Raw genomic sequence first — 22,571 nt, forward strand, 5'->3', positions numbered from 1 at the left:
TGCGTGTGTGTGTGTGGTCATGTCATGTGAACAGGAAATCACCAAGAAACAACTAAGATTCAGACGCAATCAAGTATATTTAATGATTCATATGAACAATCAACGTGAATAAGCAGTGGTTACTACTGGTATTCAGTGTTCAGTGTTGAAGAACGGCCTCAGCAACTCAAAATACAATTTCAACCAAGTTACTGTTCTGATAAACAGAAGGTAAATCAATATAAATCAATACACTCACTTTGTTTCTCATTTCAGTTTACTTTTCTTTCTTTCTTTTGACAGAATAGAGAGCTGATAAAGTGGTGGGGAGGCAGTGTCAGGGTCTAGAGAGGCAGTGGTCACTTGAACCCTGCTAGGGCGGGGTAGGCATCTACACTTAACAGCTGACTTCACTCCCTCCGTGCAGGACTTGTATTCCAGGAGGTGCTTGAGCAGAGCTAATAGGATGGAACACCAGCATGCCTATACTGGGGGGAACATTTTCCAAAGATAGCCGAACTTCAAGCTCAAAACGTGACGTAACCCAACGTGTTTTGAGCTTCTAGATCTGCTATTTTTATCGAAGAGATTTAGTCTAGACAGGAAAAAAAACGTTCAAATACAGTTGTAACTCAAGTCCGTTTTACTAAAACCAGAGGGTGTAAGTGGTTAAAGGGCCCCCATCAACCCAGCAACGCTGCTGTGGTCAGACAAATGCATGCACGGCCACAAAGCCACTACAGAAAGAACATTTTCCCTCAGGCTATGAGAGCGCTCAACAATGACCCAATTGCCAGGTCAACTGACTGTAACCTATAAACACCCACTCACCAACAGAGCACATCAAGTACTTTTAGGACCAATTTGCACAACCTCCTAGTGTAAATTGTACAATTTTTGATTGCAAGTGCACCCAGGGCAGAACTGTTTCACCCATAGACTGTTCACCACATAATAGAGACTGCTATGCATAACTTATTCATCCTACTGCTGCATGAACTGTATTATGCTGTATACTGTATATCTTCGCAAATGTATACATTTTTCTTTTGGCTGCAACATGTAGACATGGTATCATACCTCAAATAACCAGGTTAGGTGTAATTCTAAACTGTATATTATCCTTGTTACTAATTTATTCATATATTCTTTATTTTTCTCTGTAATACTATATTCTACTTGTATATTACGTATATTTTCTATATCCTACCTCAGCAACCCAGGGAAGGCGCAATTCTAAATTATTTATATATATCTAATGGTATGTCTAACTGTTTTTGCACATCAAATAGATTTTAACGCTTTAATACTTCCTTTTGTTACTTATAACTAGTTAGTAGTACCTTACTTTTTTATTTTTTACCTACTTGTGTTACATTTTGTTCTATGCTGGACAGAGTCACTGCTCATACACGAGTGTCTGACCAATAAAGTCTTTAAATCTTTGAATCTTTTGGAGGTCTACCCATCTATTTCTTCTCTGCCCGGGACTCATCAGTGGTCCCTTCACGCTTGCAGCCCAGCCAGTATTTTGCAATGGATCGTGGGTAAGGAGGGTAGACATTGTCCACACGCTTAGACTTCAGGTCCACCCTGTAGTATTTATCTGGGGAAATAAGAACATCATACAATATACATTTATAAAATCACAATGTCTTTTTCCTGTATTATTTATACCAAACAACAATGACAAAGGAGTGTTGTGAATGAGTGCATGCATGGGCCAGTGATTCTCAACCCTTTTCATTTCAAGGACCCCGAGTTTAATATGCATTAGGTAATAGGCCACAGACCCCCATTTTATACAACGTTTTATCTCTGGGACTCCAATCTACACTGTAAAATAATCAGTGTTTTGGTTGTTTTTGCAGGAGTGTCTTGTTTTGCACAAAATGCCACAAATCAGGAACGCAGCTCCCGATTTTAACATAAACCTCATGGTGGAACTACAACAGCCCACTTAACGTTTTGGCCAATAACTCTTGAATATTTTTTGCCCCCTGGATTCCTAGCATTCTCACTTTCCACATAGGCCCCAGCCACTTGTGCCAGATTACACTTTCCACAATTTTGTTTTCTTCAAAACATTTTTTTGCTACCACTACTCACTCAAACCGATGCACATTATCTCTGGGGTCATGTGATTAAGATGTACGAGTTAGATTTTTCAGATCCCATTCCAAGTGGCTATGACTGCCTTCCAAAGTTTAGGCAACCCGGCATGGCGGAGACCTGTGCTCCGAGGAGCACACTTTTCTAGTTTAACTCTGAGAATGTACAAACGGACCAAACGGGTCCATACGGGTCCATTTGGTTCCATTTGTACACTCTTAGAGTACAGTACAGTGTATGATACACACCTCTCTTGAAGAAGTAGACATTCTGTGCAGGCCTGCCCCTGTGGTCCTGTGTGGTGGTGGTGGTGGTGTCGTAGTCAGACATGCCCATGTGGTCCTGTGTGGTGGTGGTGTCAAAGTCAGGCATGTCACTGTACTCGTAGTCAGTGAAGTAATCGAACAGGTCCTCAAACAGGGACAGGGAGCGGCTATGTCGGCCCCTTCCGCCCCGTTTACTACTCCTACTCCCCGGACGCTTCCTACGACTGGGCCGCATCCTCCTCACAGGGGCGGGGAGTTCGGTCGGAGGGGGACTCGGGTCGGGCTGGGGACTGACGTAGACACGGCCCACCATGGCCGCGTCGACGGGGGGTCTGATACCCACCCAGTCCTTACTGATGAGACGAGGGCCCTTGGGATGACCCTGGGCTGTAACAGATGGAGAGATAGATAGATAGATAGATAGATAGATAGATAGTAGATAGATAGATAGATAGATAGATAGATAGATAGATAGATAGATAGATAGATAGATAGATAGATAGATAGATAGATAGATAGAAAGATAAGATAGATAGGTGAGTCAGGTGTGTTTATATTTTTCTGCACAGTGTAGGTACACACATCCGCATAAAAAAATCCTTGAGACGTTGGGTGGGCATCACAGACATAACCATATATTGAGACTATTCTGGCATGCAGACAGTTATATAAGGCAGACAGACAGACAGACAGACAGACAGACAGACAGACATACAGAACTGGTATTCTGACAACAGGTACACTTACATTCAACGGCTATTATTATTATTATTATCATTATTAACGGTTATTGCATCACCGGGTGGGGCATTCACAACTTACATCGCTCCCGACTTGCGTGGTCCCCTTGTGTAGTGCAAGTACAAATACAAATGTATTATTTGAAATTGTGCATTAAAGGCCCAGTCAGTGATAAAAACATAAACAAATGAGTAGCCCCACCATTCACAATGAAATAGAAATCAAAATGACATGCTTTTATCCTCTAGGATACGGTGATGGTCTCAGCTCTTGACAGAAGGACTACCATGACAACAGATGAAAGGTGTTTCTAAAGAGCCGTATCTTACTGGAGCCTCCAAACAGCTGAGTGAAGAGGGTCTCCCAGGTCTGGTCACAGTACAGGTCTGTGTAGCGTGAGAACAGGACGGACGGAGAGGCCCTGTTCATCTGCACACACTCCGCGTGGGACGGCTGGTGCTTGAACTCATACTGGTAATACTGGTCCCCTGAATAGACAAACACACAGGTAGACAAAATGCTGGGGTGGTTTTAACCTGTTCATTCCGGGAACGCATCTGTGTCATTTTAGATTTCTTTGGCTATTCAAAAATAGCAGATCTACAAGCTCATAGTGCGGCACAGAGTGCCGCACTATGAGCTTGTAGATCTGCTAGTTTTGAAAAAAATAATCTAAAATCTAAATCCAAACCGTTTTTTTTTAAATACTTGTGTTTCTATATCAGTGGTTCTCACATGTTTTCATGTCAAGGACCCCCAAAATGATATGTATTTGGCTGCGGACCCCCATCTCAAAATATTTTGTTCCAGGGACCCACCAGAAGCAAAGACTTTTGTTAAAAATGTTTGCTTTAAAAAGAATTATACTCAAAGATTTGCACACATTTTCAAGATATTTCAAAAATAGCAGATCCATAAGCGCGTAGCACGGGACTCGGTGCCGCGCTATGAGCTTGTACATCTGCTATTTTTGAATAGCCCAAAGTATAGAATAATGGTTATAGCTCAAATCCTAAAATGACACAGATGCGTTCCCGGATTGAATGGGTTAATCACTTTAACCCTGGTGTCCCTATTTTGGGAATGCCATTATACACCCATATGTTCAAAAAATCATGACATCAACATAAGCTCTAGCTGAGAGTATATATTTAATATTGAAGATCGTAATATTAGTAGTAGTAGTACTAATTGTACCATTGTTGATAAATTGATTTATTTGTAAATGTATTTGAACTAAATAGTTCACGCACTACAAAACAAACAAACAAGGTGTTGCGTGTTACCTTTGAAGAAGTAGACCTTCTCTCTGCCATGGTGACCTGGTGCTGCCACTGCGAACGCTGCATTAACATGATCTGGGATCGTCTCGAAGCCCACTGAAATATCTCTAGGGTAGTCCTTATCCAACACATTATCCTCAAACCTCCAGTACCTATTCCCCTGAGATCCAGAACACCAGGTGTTAAGTTGCAATGAAAACAAGTGTTTTATGATAAAATACTACAAAGTACCACAATTTTATATCGAGGTTCTGCTCTGTTGGAGCATTGCACTGGTACAGAGAGATATGAGGCAGTACCTTGAATATGTAGGTTTTTCCCTGGCAGTTGATGCGGGTGAAAGCAGCATCGATGGGGCCAGAGATTCCCCACACGTCTTTGATGAGTTTGGGGTAACCAGGAAGAACTGACCTCTCATCCAGCTCAAAGAAATAATTACCTGGGGAGACATTGGACATTTGTATTTTTGTCAGGTAAGCACATAGGCCTACAGTACATCCAGTCTGGATACAACAGTGAGTTGTACATTGTAAGAAGGTGTCTCATTCCATGGGCAAATTACATTTTTCTCTTCATCCACTTACTGTAGACTCCATATGCTTTGCTGTACGAATAGCGAAAATAGCCAATCTACAACTGCACTATAAGCTTGTAGATCTGGAAGTTTCACCAAATGTTCATCTATTTTTGTTTGTCTACTTTGTCTACTTTTTGCCTAATCTTTGTCTATTATGGCATGCCCAGAATAGGGCATTTCACGCTATTTAAGTTCACTTCAGTTCAAGTTCAGTTAAGTTATAATGTAGGACAAAAGAGAACTAGATAACTTGGACTAGGTCAAAATGGTGAAAGCGTCAATAAAAGTGGAGCTGAGAACCAGTGTGCAGATTTAATGTATTTTGAGCCATAATACGGAACATCAGTCGAAATGTTCGTAGTTTGAGAAAACTAGAAGCTCGCCCCCGCTACGCGGGGGCTCGCGTCTAGCCCGCAGCCACGCCCACGTAGCGCCCGCGGCCACTTGGCAACTCATATAAGTGGCGTAGCGTCATGAGGGTCAGTGGGGCCGTGGCTCGGTCAGTGAAGACCCTGTAGTGCGGATGATATGTGGCATAGAGGGGCAGATTGTAAATCCCCAGAGGAAACATCCGTGGGCTACCATTGGTTCAGCGATGTGTGCGGTCGCCCTGCGGCCCCTCCTCCTCCACCAATGTGCAGTATTGAGAGCCCTGACGTCACAACAATTGGAGCGATGGGCACTGCACTGTGGTTGGTTAGGGTACACCTAGGGCCCAGGTAGAACCCAGTTAAAGCCTGCATGGGCAAACCCAGGTAGGACCCGCCTTGGTCCCACATAAACATGGGTAGTTGGGGCCCACCTAAGGGCCAGGTAGAAGCTACTTATAGCCTGCATGGGCATCGCAGTTGGGACTGAAGTGGATGCCGCTGACATTTCTGACATGGGGTCCATATGGTTTAGCCCACCTTGAAACCATATGGGAACTACGCTGGCATGCTGGCTGTAATGCAAACGCTGCATCATACCTGCAGTGTGTAGTTTGATGTTGTGTGTGTAGCAGATATACCTGCAGTGTGTAGATCAATGTCCATATGAAAGTCAATGCCCAGCAGTGTTTTTTTTCCCCAGCAGAGTTTCTAGTGTCTCTGTCTCTCTCTGGAAGAGGTTGCACATGAACTCTGCAGCCGCACTGAGGCGCTCCAACACAAACACTCTGACATTAAGCTGCTTCACACAACAAACATCAGCACGACGCTGCTGTTTGTCCAAAAGACACAATATCTCCTCTCCCACCGACGTCATGTGTTCATTTATCGACAGCCGTACAGACTCCTTTTGACACATTTTACCTCGTTTATCCAGCTCTCACTGACTCATCGGGCTGTTATTTTGCTGCGATCAAGTGAACGATGTGAGAGATTAGCTATCACAGACGGACGGACAGGGGGTGAAACATAGTCTTGCGCCATGCCTTTCGGCCTGGCGGAGACAATAAAAAAAGGAAAGTAAAGGAAATGAGCATTTCTGCAACAAAAGTAGTCAACAAACTATACTATGAAAACATGGGCCACATTGTCAAAGAATGTAAGAAAGAGGCAGTCATGTAGAAAATAGCCGATCTACAAGCTTACAAAGCCTCTCAACGTGAGGCGTTTTGAGCTTGTAGATCGGCTATTTTGACAATATGTACTTGTGGAACGGAGTCAAACAGAATGGGGGGGTCCCCAGATCAAGTACGTTTATTTGGGGGGGGGGGGGGGGGCGTGAAAGGGTTGATAAGCACTGCTGTAATCGGAGCGAAATTATCTGAAATTACTACATGACCATAATGCAGCCTAACATGCGTTGCACGGGGCGGTCCTGCCATTACGTTAGTTACTGTAGTTGCTGTGGAGCTACATAGTTCTCCAGAAGACACACACAAACATACACCATCTGCAATGGACTAACTGAGCAGCAATATTGACATTCACCACACGAACGTGCATTGTTGACAAAGTGATTGCACAGCCGCTGCAGGCATGACAACCACGTTAGCGTTAGCGACATGGCAGCTATCACAGCGCCCTGTCCGTCGTCGCTGGGACTAACTGTGATGGCTACAGCAGTAACGGCAAGCTGTCTGCGATGCCATTGTCTGGAGACTGCTCTTAGCGTGACACGACCAATGAGAGTGAGCGCTGTAGTTGTTGCTAAGATACGGTGGCGTCTCTGCCCCATAGCTTGTAGATCTCTCACGCATGATTGGCGTAGGCTGCGTTGCCAGGTCTGACTGTTTGTATAAGCGATTTTGGGCTTATTTGGGTGCACTTTTGGGCTCGTTTCCATAGACCACGGCAGCGCTTATTTCTTTCCCGTGACCGATGTGGCAAAAAAAGTGCAAAACGAACCATCCGGAAGTAAATTGCGAGATGAAATATATAGCACTTTTTGATTATTAGAGAAGGAGACACATGTGAAGGTTGAAAATGAAAGGTAGGAGATTATATAGTTTTTCATGAGGGATTTTTGTAGCAAGTTGTGAGAGAATTGGGCCACTCCTGTGGGCGGGGGGCTGATTAGAACCATTGGGGTTTGAAAGGAGACGCTCTCTGTTTGAGTGATAAGATGTGATGAGAAGCAGAGGACATAGTTGTTGGTGGGGAGGGGAGGGTGAGTGTTCTGCCCCAGGGCAGATTTATTATTTAAACAAGTAAAACAGTGACCTCTATTGGCAGGTCCATACTTAACCTAAAGCAGGTGCAGCTAACACACTAATCAAAGCAGGTGTTGTTACTTTGCTAATTAGCAGAGACTGGCCAGAAAGTGCAATTTGCTTGTACAGGAGTGCCACCCGATCTACTATGAATCACCCCATTCAATGGAAAGGAATTGCTCCAAATGTTCCCATTCTATGGGGTGGAATTGTACAATCTCTGCAACCCCGCTCACCCAGGTTACCGAAATTACTCCTAAAACCCCATTTAATGGAAAGTCTTCTCCATTGGCTGTTCTCTCGGACACCCCGCCCACCTCTTTCAGACTCGGGTTACAAAAATTACTGCAGAAGTCCCATTTAATGGTATTGAGAGGTTGCCATGGCAACATGGGCTAATATTGCGGTGGTTTTAAATGCATTTTGATTATATAACATTTATATTGTCACATTTATAATTTCTTTTTTATTTTCCCGTCCTTCAGTGAATTTATATGATTTTTTTTTATAATGTATTTATTTATTCATTCTTTAATTTATTTTTTGCTGACCGAAATTGCGTTGCCATTGTGTTTAATTATTAATTATTTAATGATATTGATAATGTAATTTGGGCCATCGTGTTTATTCATTATTAAATGATAAAAATCAGTTTATTTGTTAAGTTTGGTAAGGGAGGGGTGTGGTGGATTGCTCCATTTACAACGCTAACATAAACGATCAGATTTCAAATATGAAGTGCTTAACTAAAGGCCACGGATGTTACAATTGTGTACGTTCCAGCTTGAGTACCCATATCTTCCGTATTGTTCAATAAAAAGCCTTTTAATCCGATCGACGGCCATTTTCTCCGTCTTTTCATCAGCTTTCAACTATGCGATCCTATCGGTTGGGAGGTGTATTGCACATTATAACTCTATGCGAAAATGGCCGACGATCGGATTAAAATGCTTTTTATCCAACAATACGGAAGATATGGGTACTCATGCTGAAACGTCGGCATGTATAACATCCTGGGCATTTAGGTAAGCACTTCATATTTGAAATCTGTACGTTTGTGTAGACGTTACAGTTGTAAATTGAGCAATTCATCACACCAGGTTGAAGAATGTCCATGACCGTCATCTTTCAGGCCTACCGCTGATAACCATTAGCACATTGTCTCAAAGTGGGGTCCGGGGACCCCCAGGGGTACTTGAGGGGGTTCCAGGGGGTCCCCAGCTAAATGATGGACAGGGACCAAATGGACCCTTATGGGGTTAACAGGTCCATTTGGTTCCATTTGTACACTCTCAGAGTTAAATGAACATTGATTTTACAATATGAAAGTGGGTCCCAGAGACCTACATGCCATTAAATGGGGGTCCGTAGCCTAATGCATGTCAAACTGGGGGTCCTTGAAATTAAAATGGTTGAAATCACTGCTAGAGAGCCGTAAAAATCTTCTCTTATGGGGGTCCCTGGCTTATCTTTTCAAATTGGGGTCCGCGGTCTAATAAGTGTCTATTTGGGGGTCCTTGGCACGAAAAAGTTAGAGAACCATTGCATTAGCACATGAAGTCAATTCATTGTTTAATTTCAAATAAGTTTAATTTCACTTATACCACTTCATTCTGTTGATGTTTCTATTTTACTGCTACAGCAATTCATCACAAGGCTTTTTCTTTACTATTTAGCATAAATATAGTCCTGGTTATTTCTCCCTAACGCCCTAAAAAGTCCAAACGGGACTATGTGGTTTGCGCATGTGCAAAGGAACGTTCAACATGGTGTGGTGGGTGTGGTGGGGATTGCTCCATTTACAACGCTAACGTCCAGGTCATAAACGATCAGATTTCAAATATGAAGTGCTTAACTAAAGGCCATGGATGTTAAAATGGTGTACGTTCCAGCTTGAGTACCCATATCTTCAGTATTGTTCAATAAAAAGCCTTTTAATCCGATCGACGGCCATTTTCTCCGTCTTTTCATCAGCTTTCAACTATGCGATCCTATCGGTTGGGAGGTGTATTGCACATTATAACTCTATACGAAAATGGCAGCCAATCGGATTAAAATGCTTTTTATTGAACAACACGGAATATACGGGTATTTTTGAGGGATCGTACATAATTGTAACGTCCGTGGCCATGGGGTAAGCACTTTATAGTTGAAATCTAGACGTTTATGTAGATGTACGGGCCGTAAATGGAAAAAGTGCAAACATCAGGTTGAAGTGTCATGATATGAAACCTATCTATCTATCTATCTACATTGGACTGACACAACGTGAGCTAAGAGACGTGGTTTAAATGCAACATAACACACATCACCACCCAAACAAACCTGGAAATATTCTGTGCATTTTCATATTTTGTTGATCATTTTTCGATAAGTGTTTGTTGAGAACGAGAGATTTGTTTAACTTTTCCAACCCCGTGACGTCACGTCAGATTACTTCCGCATTCCGCGTGTTCGTACTCATGTCTCTGTCAGTGTCAATAAAGATCTGACAAAACAAATGTTTTATGATCTATCTAAACGTTCAAATGTTTTAAAAAGGTGCTGACCCTATGGCCACGGATGTTACAATTATGTGCGGGCCCTTAAAAGTACCCGTATCTTCCGTATTGTTTAATAAAAAGCATTTTAATCTGATTGGTGGCCATTTTATCAGAGAGTTGTAATGTTGCGTGAGTGCAGTACACCTTTCAACCCATAGGGTCAGGTGAAAACATATGGAGAAAATGGCCAGCAATTGGATTAAAAGGCTTTTTATTGAACATTACAAAAGATAAAGGTACTTTTGAGAACCCATACATGATTTTAACATCTGTGGCCATGAGTTAATAATTTTATATTTAAAGTGTGAAGATTTATGTTGATGTACAGGCTGTAAATGCAGAAGTGCAAACACCAGGTTAAAGTTTCGCCATGACTGCCATAATGTATTATGGTTTCCAAGTGCTATACTGCCACCGGACATAAACATTAAAACATTAAAACAGATCAAATAATTGCTGTTTGTGGTTCTATAGGGCGTTGGTGTAAAGTAACTAAGTACATTTACTCAAGTACTGTACTTAAGTACAATTTTGAGGTATTTTTACTTTACTGGAGTATTTCCCAATTCTCAGTACTTTAAACGAAATGATGCAACGCTGATATCGCTTTTGTAATGCATTTTATAATATTTAAGGCACCCCGTGTGTATTGTATTCCAATAATAATAATAATAATAATAATAAGGGTAATAATAATCATAATAATAATAATGTAATTATAGAGCAGTAACACACTGAAATAATAAGGGTAATAATAATAATAATAAGGGTAATAATTGAATGTAGAGCAGTAACACACTGGAATAATAATGTAATGTATAGAGCAGTAACACACTGGAATAATAATAATAATAATAATAATAAGGGTAATAATAATAATAAGGGTAATAATAACAATAGTTAAGCCGTACACGATAGGGAGTTCCAATAGAAAAATATAAGCCTCGTGTACAATATAGGCTCGAAGTACTTGCGAGCGTACACGCCCCCATAGTTATAATGGGGCGTGTACGCTTGCATATGGGTGTCGTGTACGGCACCTGTGCTGACTACAATTTCCCAATGGAGGGCAGCAGTGAGCCATTTGTTGAGATCTAATAGGCCCATCCACATGTTTTACAGATCTAATTAGCCCATCTACATGTTTTACAGTTCTAATTGCTCCATCCACATGTTTTACAGATCTAATTGCTCCATCCACATGTTTTACAGATCTAATTGCTCCATCCACATGTTTTACAGATTTAATTGGCCCATCCACATGTTTTACATATCTAATTATCCCATCCACATGTTCTACAGATCTAATAGGCCCATCCACATGTTTTACAGATCTAATTGGCCCATCCACATGTTGTACATGTCTAATTAGCCCATCCACATATTTTACATATCTATTTAGCCCATCCACATGTTCTACAGATCTAATAGGCCCTTCCACATGTTTTACATATCTAATTAGCCCATCCACATGTTTTACAGATCTAATTTCTCCATCCACATGTTCTACAGATCTAATTTCTCCATCCACATGTTCTACAGATCTAATAGGCCCATCCGCATGTTTTACAGATCTAATTGCTCCATCTACATGTTTTACAGATTTAATTGGCCCATCCATGTTTTACACATCTAATTAGCCCATCCACATGTTTTACATATCCAACTAGCCCATCCACATGTTTTACAGATCTAATAGGCCTATCCACATGTTTTACAGATCTAATTGCTCCATCCACATGTTTTACAGATCTAATAGGCCCATCCACATGTTTTACAGATCTAATTAGCCCATCCACGTGTTTTACAGATCTACTGTGATTAGTTCATGTGTACACAGACATCTATAGGTGCGACTGCAGTAAGCCACTTACTGTAGTTAGTTCATGTGTACACAGTGGTTACTCCCTATGGTCTGAGTATCTACAGGGCTGACAAGTAAAGTCTAATAGAGAGTATTAGAGTCTGCTAAAGCCTAGTACACTCTAGTCTAGCCTAGTCCAGCCTGTTCCATGCTAGTATGGCCTATACCACCTTCCCCTAGTCTGTTCTCCCAACAGGCTGGACTATACTAGTTTTGGTGCACTAGGCTGTACTGTACTGTACTGTACTGTACTGTACTGTACTGTACTGTACTGTACTGTACTGTACTGTACTAGACTCTACTGGTCTCTAATAGGCTGTTTTAAGCTCTAGTAGGCTTTGCTAGGCTTTGCTGGGCTCTATGAGGCTATAAAAGACAGTACTTTACTGTGGCTCATGCAAAACTATGGCTCGTGAACACAAGCTATGGCCCGTGTACACAGTGGTTACTCCCTATGGTCTGAGTATCTACAGGGCTGATGTAACCCAGGTTTCAAAAGGTTTTCAAAAGGTTTGTGTCACTGCTGTCTGTGTGTCACTGACAGAGTGACACACACAGTCACACACACACTCAGTCTCACTCAATCAATCAGTCACACCAGTGCTTGCAATTGTCAATCATTGCAATCACAGCCACGCCCTAAAGCAGAGACAGTCTGCAATAGCAGAGTGAGGTGCACACCACTCTGAGGCTACTGCAGACTTCCACCCAAACTAATACTCTCTATTATACTTTACTAGTCCCTTGTCAGCCCTGTAGATACTCAGACCATAGGGAGTAACCACTGTGTACACATAGTGGCCAAATTATTCAAGAAGCCCAATAACCCTAATTTTCAGAACCACATGTTTGTGTGTGAGGAAAGTTATATGGACGCGTCCGGGGTGAAGAGCTGATCAATAATACGTTGTCCGATTGTTTCAGCGCCCCCTAGGGGCCGAGATAATAGTGAAAAACTGTTTGAAAGGAGTAAAAACAAAATTGGACACCTGTTTCTGGGTCAGCGCGTCGCCCCGAACGCGCCCATATAACTCTCCTCGCACACGGCCTTACCATACTCCTTAATTGGCTAGGGTCAAATGTCAAGTTATTTCGCGCAATAAAGCAATATATCTCAAAATCGATGCATTTTTAGAATCCACCTTTCGGATATGTTGTACAGCTCGCCAAGGCGCACGCATGGATGTCTTGTTTGTCCCGGTACGACACTCCTAAGTTGACCTCCTACACTTTCAGAAGGCACATAGAGTCTTATATCTTAAGACCATATCAAAGGACAAAGTCAGAAATAGAAGTGTGTCGTAACGGGACAAACAAGACATCCACATGTGCGTCTCAGCCAGCTCTACAACATATCCAAAAAGTGGACCCTAAGTCCTTATCGTATTCGAGATATTGAGCGAGATAGCGAAGCCGTAACCATAGCCAATTAAGGGATAATTAAATCATGATTTGATATTAGGGTTTGATTATTTCAAATTTTAGCATTATTTTACGTGTAGATTTGGAAAAAAAATGTATCGGAGAAATCACAGGCTTGGAACACCCTAAAACCAACTAGGAAGTGGCCTTTTGAGGCACTTCCTGTTGTCCGAGAAAAAAGAAACTTGCATATTTAGAATCAGCGCCATCACATTAGTCTAAAGCCAGAGTCTCGAAGAAAAATACAATTTCTAAAAATGTAACGAGGGTTGACCTTTGCAGTCTTTTCGCTGACCTTTGAGCTTAAAAATGTGAGAAAAGCTAAACTTTGAACTATTTAAAAAATCTATAACTTCTTACTAAACAATTCTAGACTATTGATGTAACCTACCATTCGACTCAATATCATATAAATAAGAGGGTGGAAGGGTCAAAATAAAATAATAATATGTTTGTGAAAAAAGCTTCAAGTTTACTAAACTTTAACGCTTGTTTAAACCACTTTTTAAGGGTCATACAAAATCGAGACCTAGCCCATTCGATTCAGCGTCCTCTTCTGAGTCTGAAAACGTGTTTTTTAATTTAAAAAAAATATTTTTGAAAATTGTGAAAAAAGCTTAACTTTTTTTTTTCAAAAATCTATAACTTCTTATTGAAGTTATAGATTTTATGATATTGAGTCGAATGGTAGGTTACATCAATAGTCTAGAATTGTTTAATAAGAAGTTATAGATTTTTGAAATAGTTCAAAGTTTAGCTTTTCTCATATTTTTAAAAAATATTTTATTTTTAAATTAAAAAACACCTTTTCAGACTCAAAAAAAGACGCTGAATTGAATGGGATAGGTCTCGATTTTCTAGGACCTTGGGAAATACAAACGGTCACCAAAAAGATTGGACGTTGACTTTTGTATAAAAAACTGATTTTGTTGAGCACAAAATCTGTAACTAATCGCTCCAGATATTTTTTTTAAATCCGAAACTTCTCTCAATCCATATTGAGAGTAAGCCAGATTTTTTGGCACCGGCCCTGATTTTTTCTGACACTGATAAAGCTCAAAGGTCAGCGAAAAGACTGCAAAGGTCAACCCTCGTTACATTTTTATAGCCTCATTAAGCTAATCATATGGAGACCCACTGGACATAATTTGGGAATCCCCAGTATGGAAACAACTCTCTCAGGAGAGCAGTGCAAAGACTAGCCATGGTTTGTGTAGAACAAGGTGTCTCTGGGGAGGGGATGGGAGGCTGCCAAGTGGGATGAGACATCTGTGACAAGGCTCAAGCCCCATGCAGGGACTGCTGATGTTCTCTGTAAATCTTTGTGAAATGTGCTGTTTATGGCATTCCAGAGATTTCACCTTATGTGTACCTAATGGCCCAGTAAGAGTATGCAGGGACGAGAGGAAAGTTGGATGGACTGAAATGTCACATCCTGTTCAGCTAATACCTTCATTCACAATTTTGGAGAATAAGTGACTATTTCTTTGGTTTTTTGTTAGATCTTTATTTGCTCAGCATACACCAGGGTTTCCCAAAGTGGGTACCGTGGCACCCTAGGGTGCCTTGATGCCTGTCCAGGGGTGATGAAGAATAATTTGATAATGTTTGGAATTCACCAACATCACTTCAGTAAGTTTAACCACTTAGATCCACTATATATATCAGCGTTGCATCATTTCGTTTAAAGTACTGAGAATTGGGAAATACTCCAGTAAAGTAAAAATACCTCAAAATTGTACTTAAGTACAGTACTTGAGTAAATGTACTTAGTTACTTTACACCAACGCCCTATAGAACCACAAACAGCAATTATTTGATCTGTTTTAATGTTTTAATGTTTATGTCCGGTGGCAGTATAGCACTTGGAAACCATAATACATTATGGCAGTCATGGCGAAACTTTAACCTGGTGTTTGCACTTCTGCATTTACAGCCTGTACATCAACATAAATCTTCACACTTTAAATATAAAATTATTAACTCATGGCCACAGATGTTAAAATCATGTATGGGTTCTCAAAAGTACCTCTATCTTTTGTAATGTTCAATAAAAAGCCTTTTAATCCAATTGCTGGCCATTTTCTCCATATGTTTTCACCTGACCCTATGGGTTGAAAGGTGTACTGCACTCACGCAACATTACAACTCTCTGATAAAATGGCCACCAATCAGATTAAAATGCTTTTTATTAAACAATACGGAAGATACGGGTACTTTTAAGGGCCCGCACATAATTGTAACATCCGTGGCCATAGGGTCAGCACCTTTTTAAAACATTTGAACGTTTAGATAGATCATAAAACATTTGTTTTGTCAGATCTTTATTGACACTGACAGAGACATGAGTACGAACACGCGGAATGCGGAAGTAATCTGACGTGACGTCACGGGGTTGGAAAAGTTAAACAAATCTCTCGTTCTCAACAAACACTTATCGAAAAATGATCAACAAAATATGAAAATGCACAGAATATTTCCAGGTTTGTTTGGGTGGTGATGTGTGTTATGTTGCATTTAAACCACGTCTCTTAGCTCACGTTGTGTCAGTCCAATGTAGATAGATAGATAGATAGGTTTCATATCATGACACTTCAACCTGATGTTTGCACTTTTTCCATTTACGGCCCGTACATCTACATAAACGTCTAGATTTCAACTATAAAGTGCTTACCCCATGGCCACGGACGTTACAATTATGTACGATCCCTCAAAAATACCCGTATATTCCGTGTTGTTCAATAAAAAGCATTTTAATCCGATTGGCTGCCATTTTCGTATAGAGTTATAATGTGCAATACACCTCCCAACCGATAGGATCGCATAGTTGAAAGCTGATGAAAAGACGGAGAAAATGGCCGTCGATCGGATTAAAAGGCTTTTTATTGAACAATACTGAAGATATGGGTACTCAAGCTGGAACGTACACCATTTTAACATCCATGGCCTTTAGTTAAGCACTTCATATTTGAAATCTGATCGTTTATGACCTGGACGTTAGCGTTGTAAATGGAGCAATCCCCACCACACCCACCACACCATGTTGAACGTTCCTTTGCACATGCGCAAACCACATAGTCCCGTTTGGACTTTTTAGGGCGTTAGGGAGAAATAACCAGGACTATATTTATGCTAAATAGTAAAGAAAAAGCCTTGTGATGAATTGCTGTAGCAGTAAAATAGAAACATCAACAGAATGAAGTGGTATAAGTGAAATTAAACTTATTTGAAATTAAACAATGAATTGACTTCATGTGCTAATGCAATGGTTCTCTAACTTTTTCGTGCCAAGGACCCCCAAATAGACACTTATTAGACCGCGGACCCCCATTTGAAAAGATAAGCCAGGGACCCCCATAAGAGAAGATTTTTACGGCTCTCTAGCAGTGATTTAAACCATTTTAATTTCAAGGACCCCCAGTTTGACATGCATTAGGCTACGGACCCCCATTTAATGGCATGTAGGTCTCTGGGACCCACTTTCATATTGTAAAATCAATGTTCATTTAACTCTGAGAGTGTACAAATGGAACCAAATGGACCTGTTAGGGTCCATTTGGTTACATTTGTACACTCTCAGAGTTACAGACCCATAAGGGTCCATTTGGTCCCTGTCCATCATTTAGCTGGGGACCCCCTGGAACCCCCTCAAGTACCCCTGGGGGTCCCCGGACCCCACTTTGAGACAATGTGCTAATGGTTATCAGCGGTAGGCCTGAAAGATGACGGTCATGGACATTCTTCAACCTGGTGTGATGAATTGCTCAATTTACAACTGTAACGTCTACACAAACGTACAGATTTCAAATATGAAGTGCTTACCTAAATGCCCAGGATGTTATACATGCCGACGTTTCAGCATGAGTACCCATATCTTCCGTATTGTTGGATAAAAAGCATTTTAATCCGATCGTCGGCCATTTTCGCATAGAGTTATAATGTGCAATACACCTCCCAACCGATAGGATCGCATAGTTGAAAGCTGATGAAAAGACGGAGAAAATGGCCGTCGATCGGATTAAAAGGCTTTTTATTGAACAATACGGAAGATATGGGTACTCAAGCTGGAACGTACACAATTGTAACATCCGTGGCCTTTAGTTAAGCACTTCATATTTGAAATCTGATCGTTTATGTTAGCGTTGTAAATAGAGCAATCCACCACACCCCTCCCTTACCAAACTTAACAAATAAACTGATTTTTATCATTTAATAATGAATAAACACGATGGCCCAAATTACATTATCAATATCATTAAATAATTAATAATTAAACACAATGGCAACGCAATTTCGGTCAGCAAAAAATAAATTAAAGAATGAATAAATAAATACATTATAAAAAAAAAAATCATATAAATTCACTGAAGGACGGGAAAATAAAAAAGAAATTATAAATGTGACAATATAAATGTTATATAATCAAAATGCATTTAAAACCACCGCAATATTAGCCCATGTTGCCATGGCAACCTCTCAATACCATTAAATGGGACTTCTGCAGTAATTTTTGTAACCCGAGTCTGAAAGAGGTGGGCTGGGTGTCCGAGAGAACAGCCAATGGAGAAGACTTTCCATTAAATGGGGTTTTAGGAGTAATTTCGGTAACCTGGGTGAGCGGGGTTGCAGAGATTGTACAATTCCACCCCATAGAATGGGAACATTTGGAGCAATTCCTTTCCATTGAATGGGGTGATTCATAGTAGATCGGGTGGGAGTGCAGACATGATTTGTTTGTCACCTGATGTGATTTTGACTTTCTTCATTTGTTGAGTCCCTTCGATGCAATGCTGTAAGTAAGATTTATGCTTGTGTAGTATTTTACAGTATGTCTGGAATTGTATGTTTAAATAGGCATTTACACAATTTTATGAGCATATCATGCAGTGATTGTTTGTACTGTGTGTTTGTATCATTCCAGTTTTCACTCCACTTTCACATATAAAAATGAAAGGAGCAAGAGGCTAATCCTGACCCTTGTGAAAAAGGGAGTTTGGCTACTGTCAAGTTTGTGGTATCAGACACTCTAACTGGACAGAACAGTGAGCATGCTTCAAAACTCTACAAATCAAACAAATAAGGGATCAAAGTCTATGTTAGGACCTTTGTCCAACTACCTTTATCCTACATTGAGTAGTGGAAAAAATGTATCTGAGTAAAAGATAGATCAAACTATAATGTCTTCCATAGAAAAATTAACAACAACTTTGAATTCTCATTCATCTCATCTCATTGTCTCCGCCAGGCCGAAGGCGTGGCAGAGACTATGTTTTGAACCCTCCGTCCGTCTGTGTCCCTCTGTCTGTGAGCAGCAAAACTGTGCGCACACACTTCTTGCATGCCAGAGCAGAACCTCTGTCCCAAATGTTTTAGATTGTCCTGTTATAGCGCCACCAGGAGGCCGAATTTTGCAAAACACATTTCTTTATATTACTCTTACAGATTTTGTCCAAACATCACGCAAATCGGTATACATTATCTCTTTAGTCATGTGATCAAGACAGATTTGTTCGATTTTTCATAATCCATCCTGATTGGCTAAGATTGGCATCTAAAGTTTGCAGGAGTGGCTTGTTATTAACGAAATACCTCAAAAAGCAGCTTCCGATTGCCGTGAAACTGTGCATGCACATTCCCACCAGGCGGAGGAAGACATGCTACCCTTTTCACATTGTCCTGTTATGGCGCAACCAGGAGGCCGATTTATGCTTAACAAATGTTTTGATATTACTCCTACAGATTTTGTCCAAACATCACGCAAATCGGTACACATTATCTCTATAGTCATGTGATCAAGACGGATCTGTCCGATTTGACATATTCCATCCTGATTGGCGAATTTCGAACATTGCTGGCCCACATTAACCGACCTGACCTGGTGGAGACCTGTGCTCCGATGGGGTGCAGTACGTATGTACAGTATGTAATAACTATGTAATAACATGTTTATGACATAGTTGCTACAGTATGTTATAACTATTGTTATTACAGTATGTAATAACTATGCAATAACTATGTTATTACATAGTTATTACAGTATGTTAAAACTATTGTTATTACAGTATGTACAGTATGTAATAACTATGTAATAACATGGTTATGACATAGTTGTTACAGTATGTTAAAACTATTGTTATTACAGTATGTACAGTATGTAATAACTATGTTATTACAGTTTGTTAAAACTATTGTTATTACAGTATGTACAGTATGTAATGACTATGTAATAACATGATTACGACAAACTTGTTACAGTATGTTAAAACAATAGTTATTACAGTATGTACAGTATGTAATAACATGTTTATAACATAGTTGTTACACTATGTTAACACTATAGTTATTACAGTATGTACAGTATGTTATAACTATGTAATAAAATGGTTACGACATAGTTGTTACAGTATATACTGTATGTTATACCCTGTCTGTTGGTGGACCCTTGCGGAAGGGCATGGTAGGTATAGTGGTGAATGGTTTAGAAAATGTAAAGGAGTGAATGGTGAGGCACTACACAGATAGACATTGTCTGGTATGATGGATTATTAACATTTCGATGACGGGTCCTGAGTCCGGGGTCATGCTGCGAATGTGTAATAGTCCATCAAGGAGTAATCCATATAACTTTACCAAACAAATCAAGCTCACTAGGACGTCATTGGGGTGGGCCTGATTAGAACATCACTGACTACTGATTTCACCTCTAAGAAGAACACCTCATTGGCTTGCCACAACATCCCCTAACTCCCAATGTGGCGGAAGTAGCCAGAGGCAGTTACTTAGAGACATGAGAGGGTCCTCGGGAAAATACGGGTTGGGTGCTTCGGTGGCATAGTTTTTGTAAAACCATCATTTTCATCTCTTGTCGGTGCCCCTTAGTGGCAAAGTTATATTGGCGCGTTCTAACCCTATACTATTGATATGACCCACCATTCGACTTGGCACCATCCACTTAGTGGGGGGAAGGCCTAAAAAAAAAAAAAAAACCCAACCCCACAAAAAATAGAAAAAAAAAAAAAAAGGAAAAAATGACTAACTCCAGAGCTCAAAATATGTTAGGGACCCAAAAAAGTGTCACAACAAAGTACTACCAATCAACTCCAAATTGCCTGAAACGTACTCCTAACAGGTTTTTGGGGGGACGATTTTGGCCTCTACACTTACATTTTGAAAAAAAAAATACCCAAAAATTCTGCGTAAAAAGGAGCATCTAAGAAAAATACAAAACCAGAAAAAAAACACTTTGAACATTTTTGAACAATTCTATCAAGTGTTCAAGGTGCCTGTTTCACCCACTTCCGGGGGGCGGAGCCAAAATCCGAGCCCGGAGTATTTGTTCGTAGACCCCTACTTAGGGGGGGTAGAAAAAGTTTCGGAGCGATTCGGGCAAATTTTTTTTAACATGGGTTTTCAATGGCGGACAAAGGGTGGCGCTGTTTCTAATCAAAGGGGCGTTGTATCCGGAAGACAACAGATTCGAACTCAGTGTTGAATTTCTGAATTTTTGGTACCTCCCACTTTCCGATGAGCACTTTTTCTAGTTACCTTATCTTTTGTACAAACACAATGCACATTGTACATTGTATTTTGCATGCAAAGATTTACCCAATGAACAACTGTGTCAGTGTGAATGGGAAATATACTGTAGCCAATCGAGAAAAATAAATCTGTATTGACTGGGATGTCAAATTGGAATGAGAAATGCATGTACACTATGACAACGTTGTTTAGTGTTTTGCATTCTGTACAAACACATTAAGAAGTGAAATAATGTATTGGCCAATTGCCTTAGTGGTGTGGGGGTTTGAGGTACTAAGAGAATGAGGTTAGTGTTTCAAAAAATGCATCCAAGCAATTGAGAAAAACAGACTTTTGAAGAGATAAACAAAGCAAACAAAAAGTTGATCTTTGGCCCAGGAAGAACTGTTCAACTGGACACACATGCATCATGAAGTTCTATTGGCCAAAATAGAGACTAAGCACTGTATAGACAAACTGACACCTTGGCTGAAGTGAATGTGCTCTACTGAGCACATTTTCTAGTTGTATCTGGACCCACCTCTGAATGCATAGATGGAGCCATTCTTCACCTGCAGGAAAGCGTTAAATGGTCGTCCGCTGCAGGGGATTGCGTTGGGGTCTGGGGGCAGGGTGGGGTGATCCGTAGTGGAGGGAGGGGCAGTGGTGGTGGGTGTTTGTGTTGTGCTGGTCATCGGTGCTATAGTTGTCACAGTGGTCTCCTCAGGGGACATTGTGGTAACTGGGGTCATATCTTCTACTTCATCAAACACATCGCCACGAGCAACTGCGATGAATGGTATATAAAGTTAGTGCCACAAAAAGTTGCATACATGGATAAGATTTAAAGCTAGAGTGTAGGGTGACATATGACGGATTGTGCTTGTCGAACCAGTCACCAGTATACCGTCCATTATTGATTGATATTGTTTTATATACAGCATATAGGGCCATTACTGTAATGTCCTCATGTCTTCTCAAAAATGCAAGTGAAGCTTATTTTACTGACCTTTCTTTGGGCAGGCAGTATCAAAGTCCCCACAGCAGCTGCTATAATAGACACACATGGAGTCACATTGGCATTTATGCTGGGGGTTGAAGGTGCCGCATCGGTCCACACAGGATTCTGTGGAAAAATAGTTGCATAGATGCATCAGCACTAAATAAATATACTGCTGTTATATATGTAAAATAGGGTTCCAATCCCACTGCATGACAGCAATGCTGTTTATGGCTTTGTTATAGCTAATTGATCAACATTACATAAGCACTCATACTTTAGCTAATCTCCCAATGACCAAAAACAACCCCAAAAACATAGAATAAACTTACCCTCTGCAGCAAAGGCAGTAGCCATCAAGGCCACAAGTGCCAGCAGGACCCCTGCTGGTTTCATGTCTGCTCACTTTATGTAGTGAGAAATTGATATTCCACTTTTCAGATGAAAAACAGCAAGCACTTCATAAAGCAGATCTATTTGCTGCAGAAATAGGTTCAGCTCTGCCTGTCTACATGAACTCAACTGTGTTTGAACTGAGAGGCACACTTTGGGACACAGGGGGCTGCACTCTGCAGCAATCAATCGATTTCAACCATTAGTCGTTGAACTCTGAGCCCAGATGTATTGA

The 22,571-nt window shown here is 40.6% G+C and overlaps 1 protein-coding gene across 1 annotated transcript; it reads right to left on the reverse strand.

Annotated features, from left to right (window-relative positions):
- Positions 1–70: 70 nt before the first annotated feature.
- On the reverse strand, positions 71–22,539 carry LOC311057965 (vitronectin-like). Its single transcript, XM_084075189.1, has 8 exons — positions 22,276–22,539; positions 21,953–22,069; positions 21,485–21,730; positions 4,681–4,820; positions 4,385–4,541; positions 3,428–3,586; positions 2,340–2,744; positions 71–1,585 (listed from the first exon to the last, which is right to left on the reverse strand). The coding sequence occupies exons 1-8, from the start codon at positions 22,337–22,339 to the stop codon at positions 1,449–1,451; spliced, it is 1,425 nt and encodes a 474-aa protein (XP_083931315.1). The 5' UTR covers positions 22,340–22,539; the 3' UTR covers positions 71–1,448.
- Between the last annotated feature and the right edge of the window lie 32 nt (positions 22,540–22,571).

The sequence above is a fragment of the Gymnoscopelus microlampas genome, assembly GCF_963454915.1.
Source record: "Gymnoscopelus microlampas genome assembly, chromosome: 12".
In the NCBI taxonomy this organism is placed as follows: Eukaryota; Metazoa; Chordata; class Actinopteri; order Myctophiformes; family Myctophidae; genus Gymnoscopelus; species Gymnoscopelus microlampas.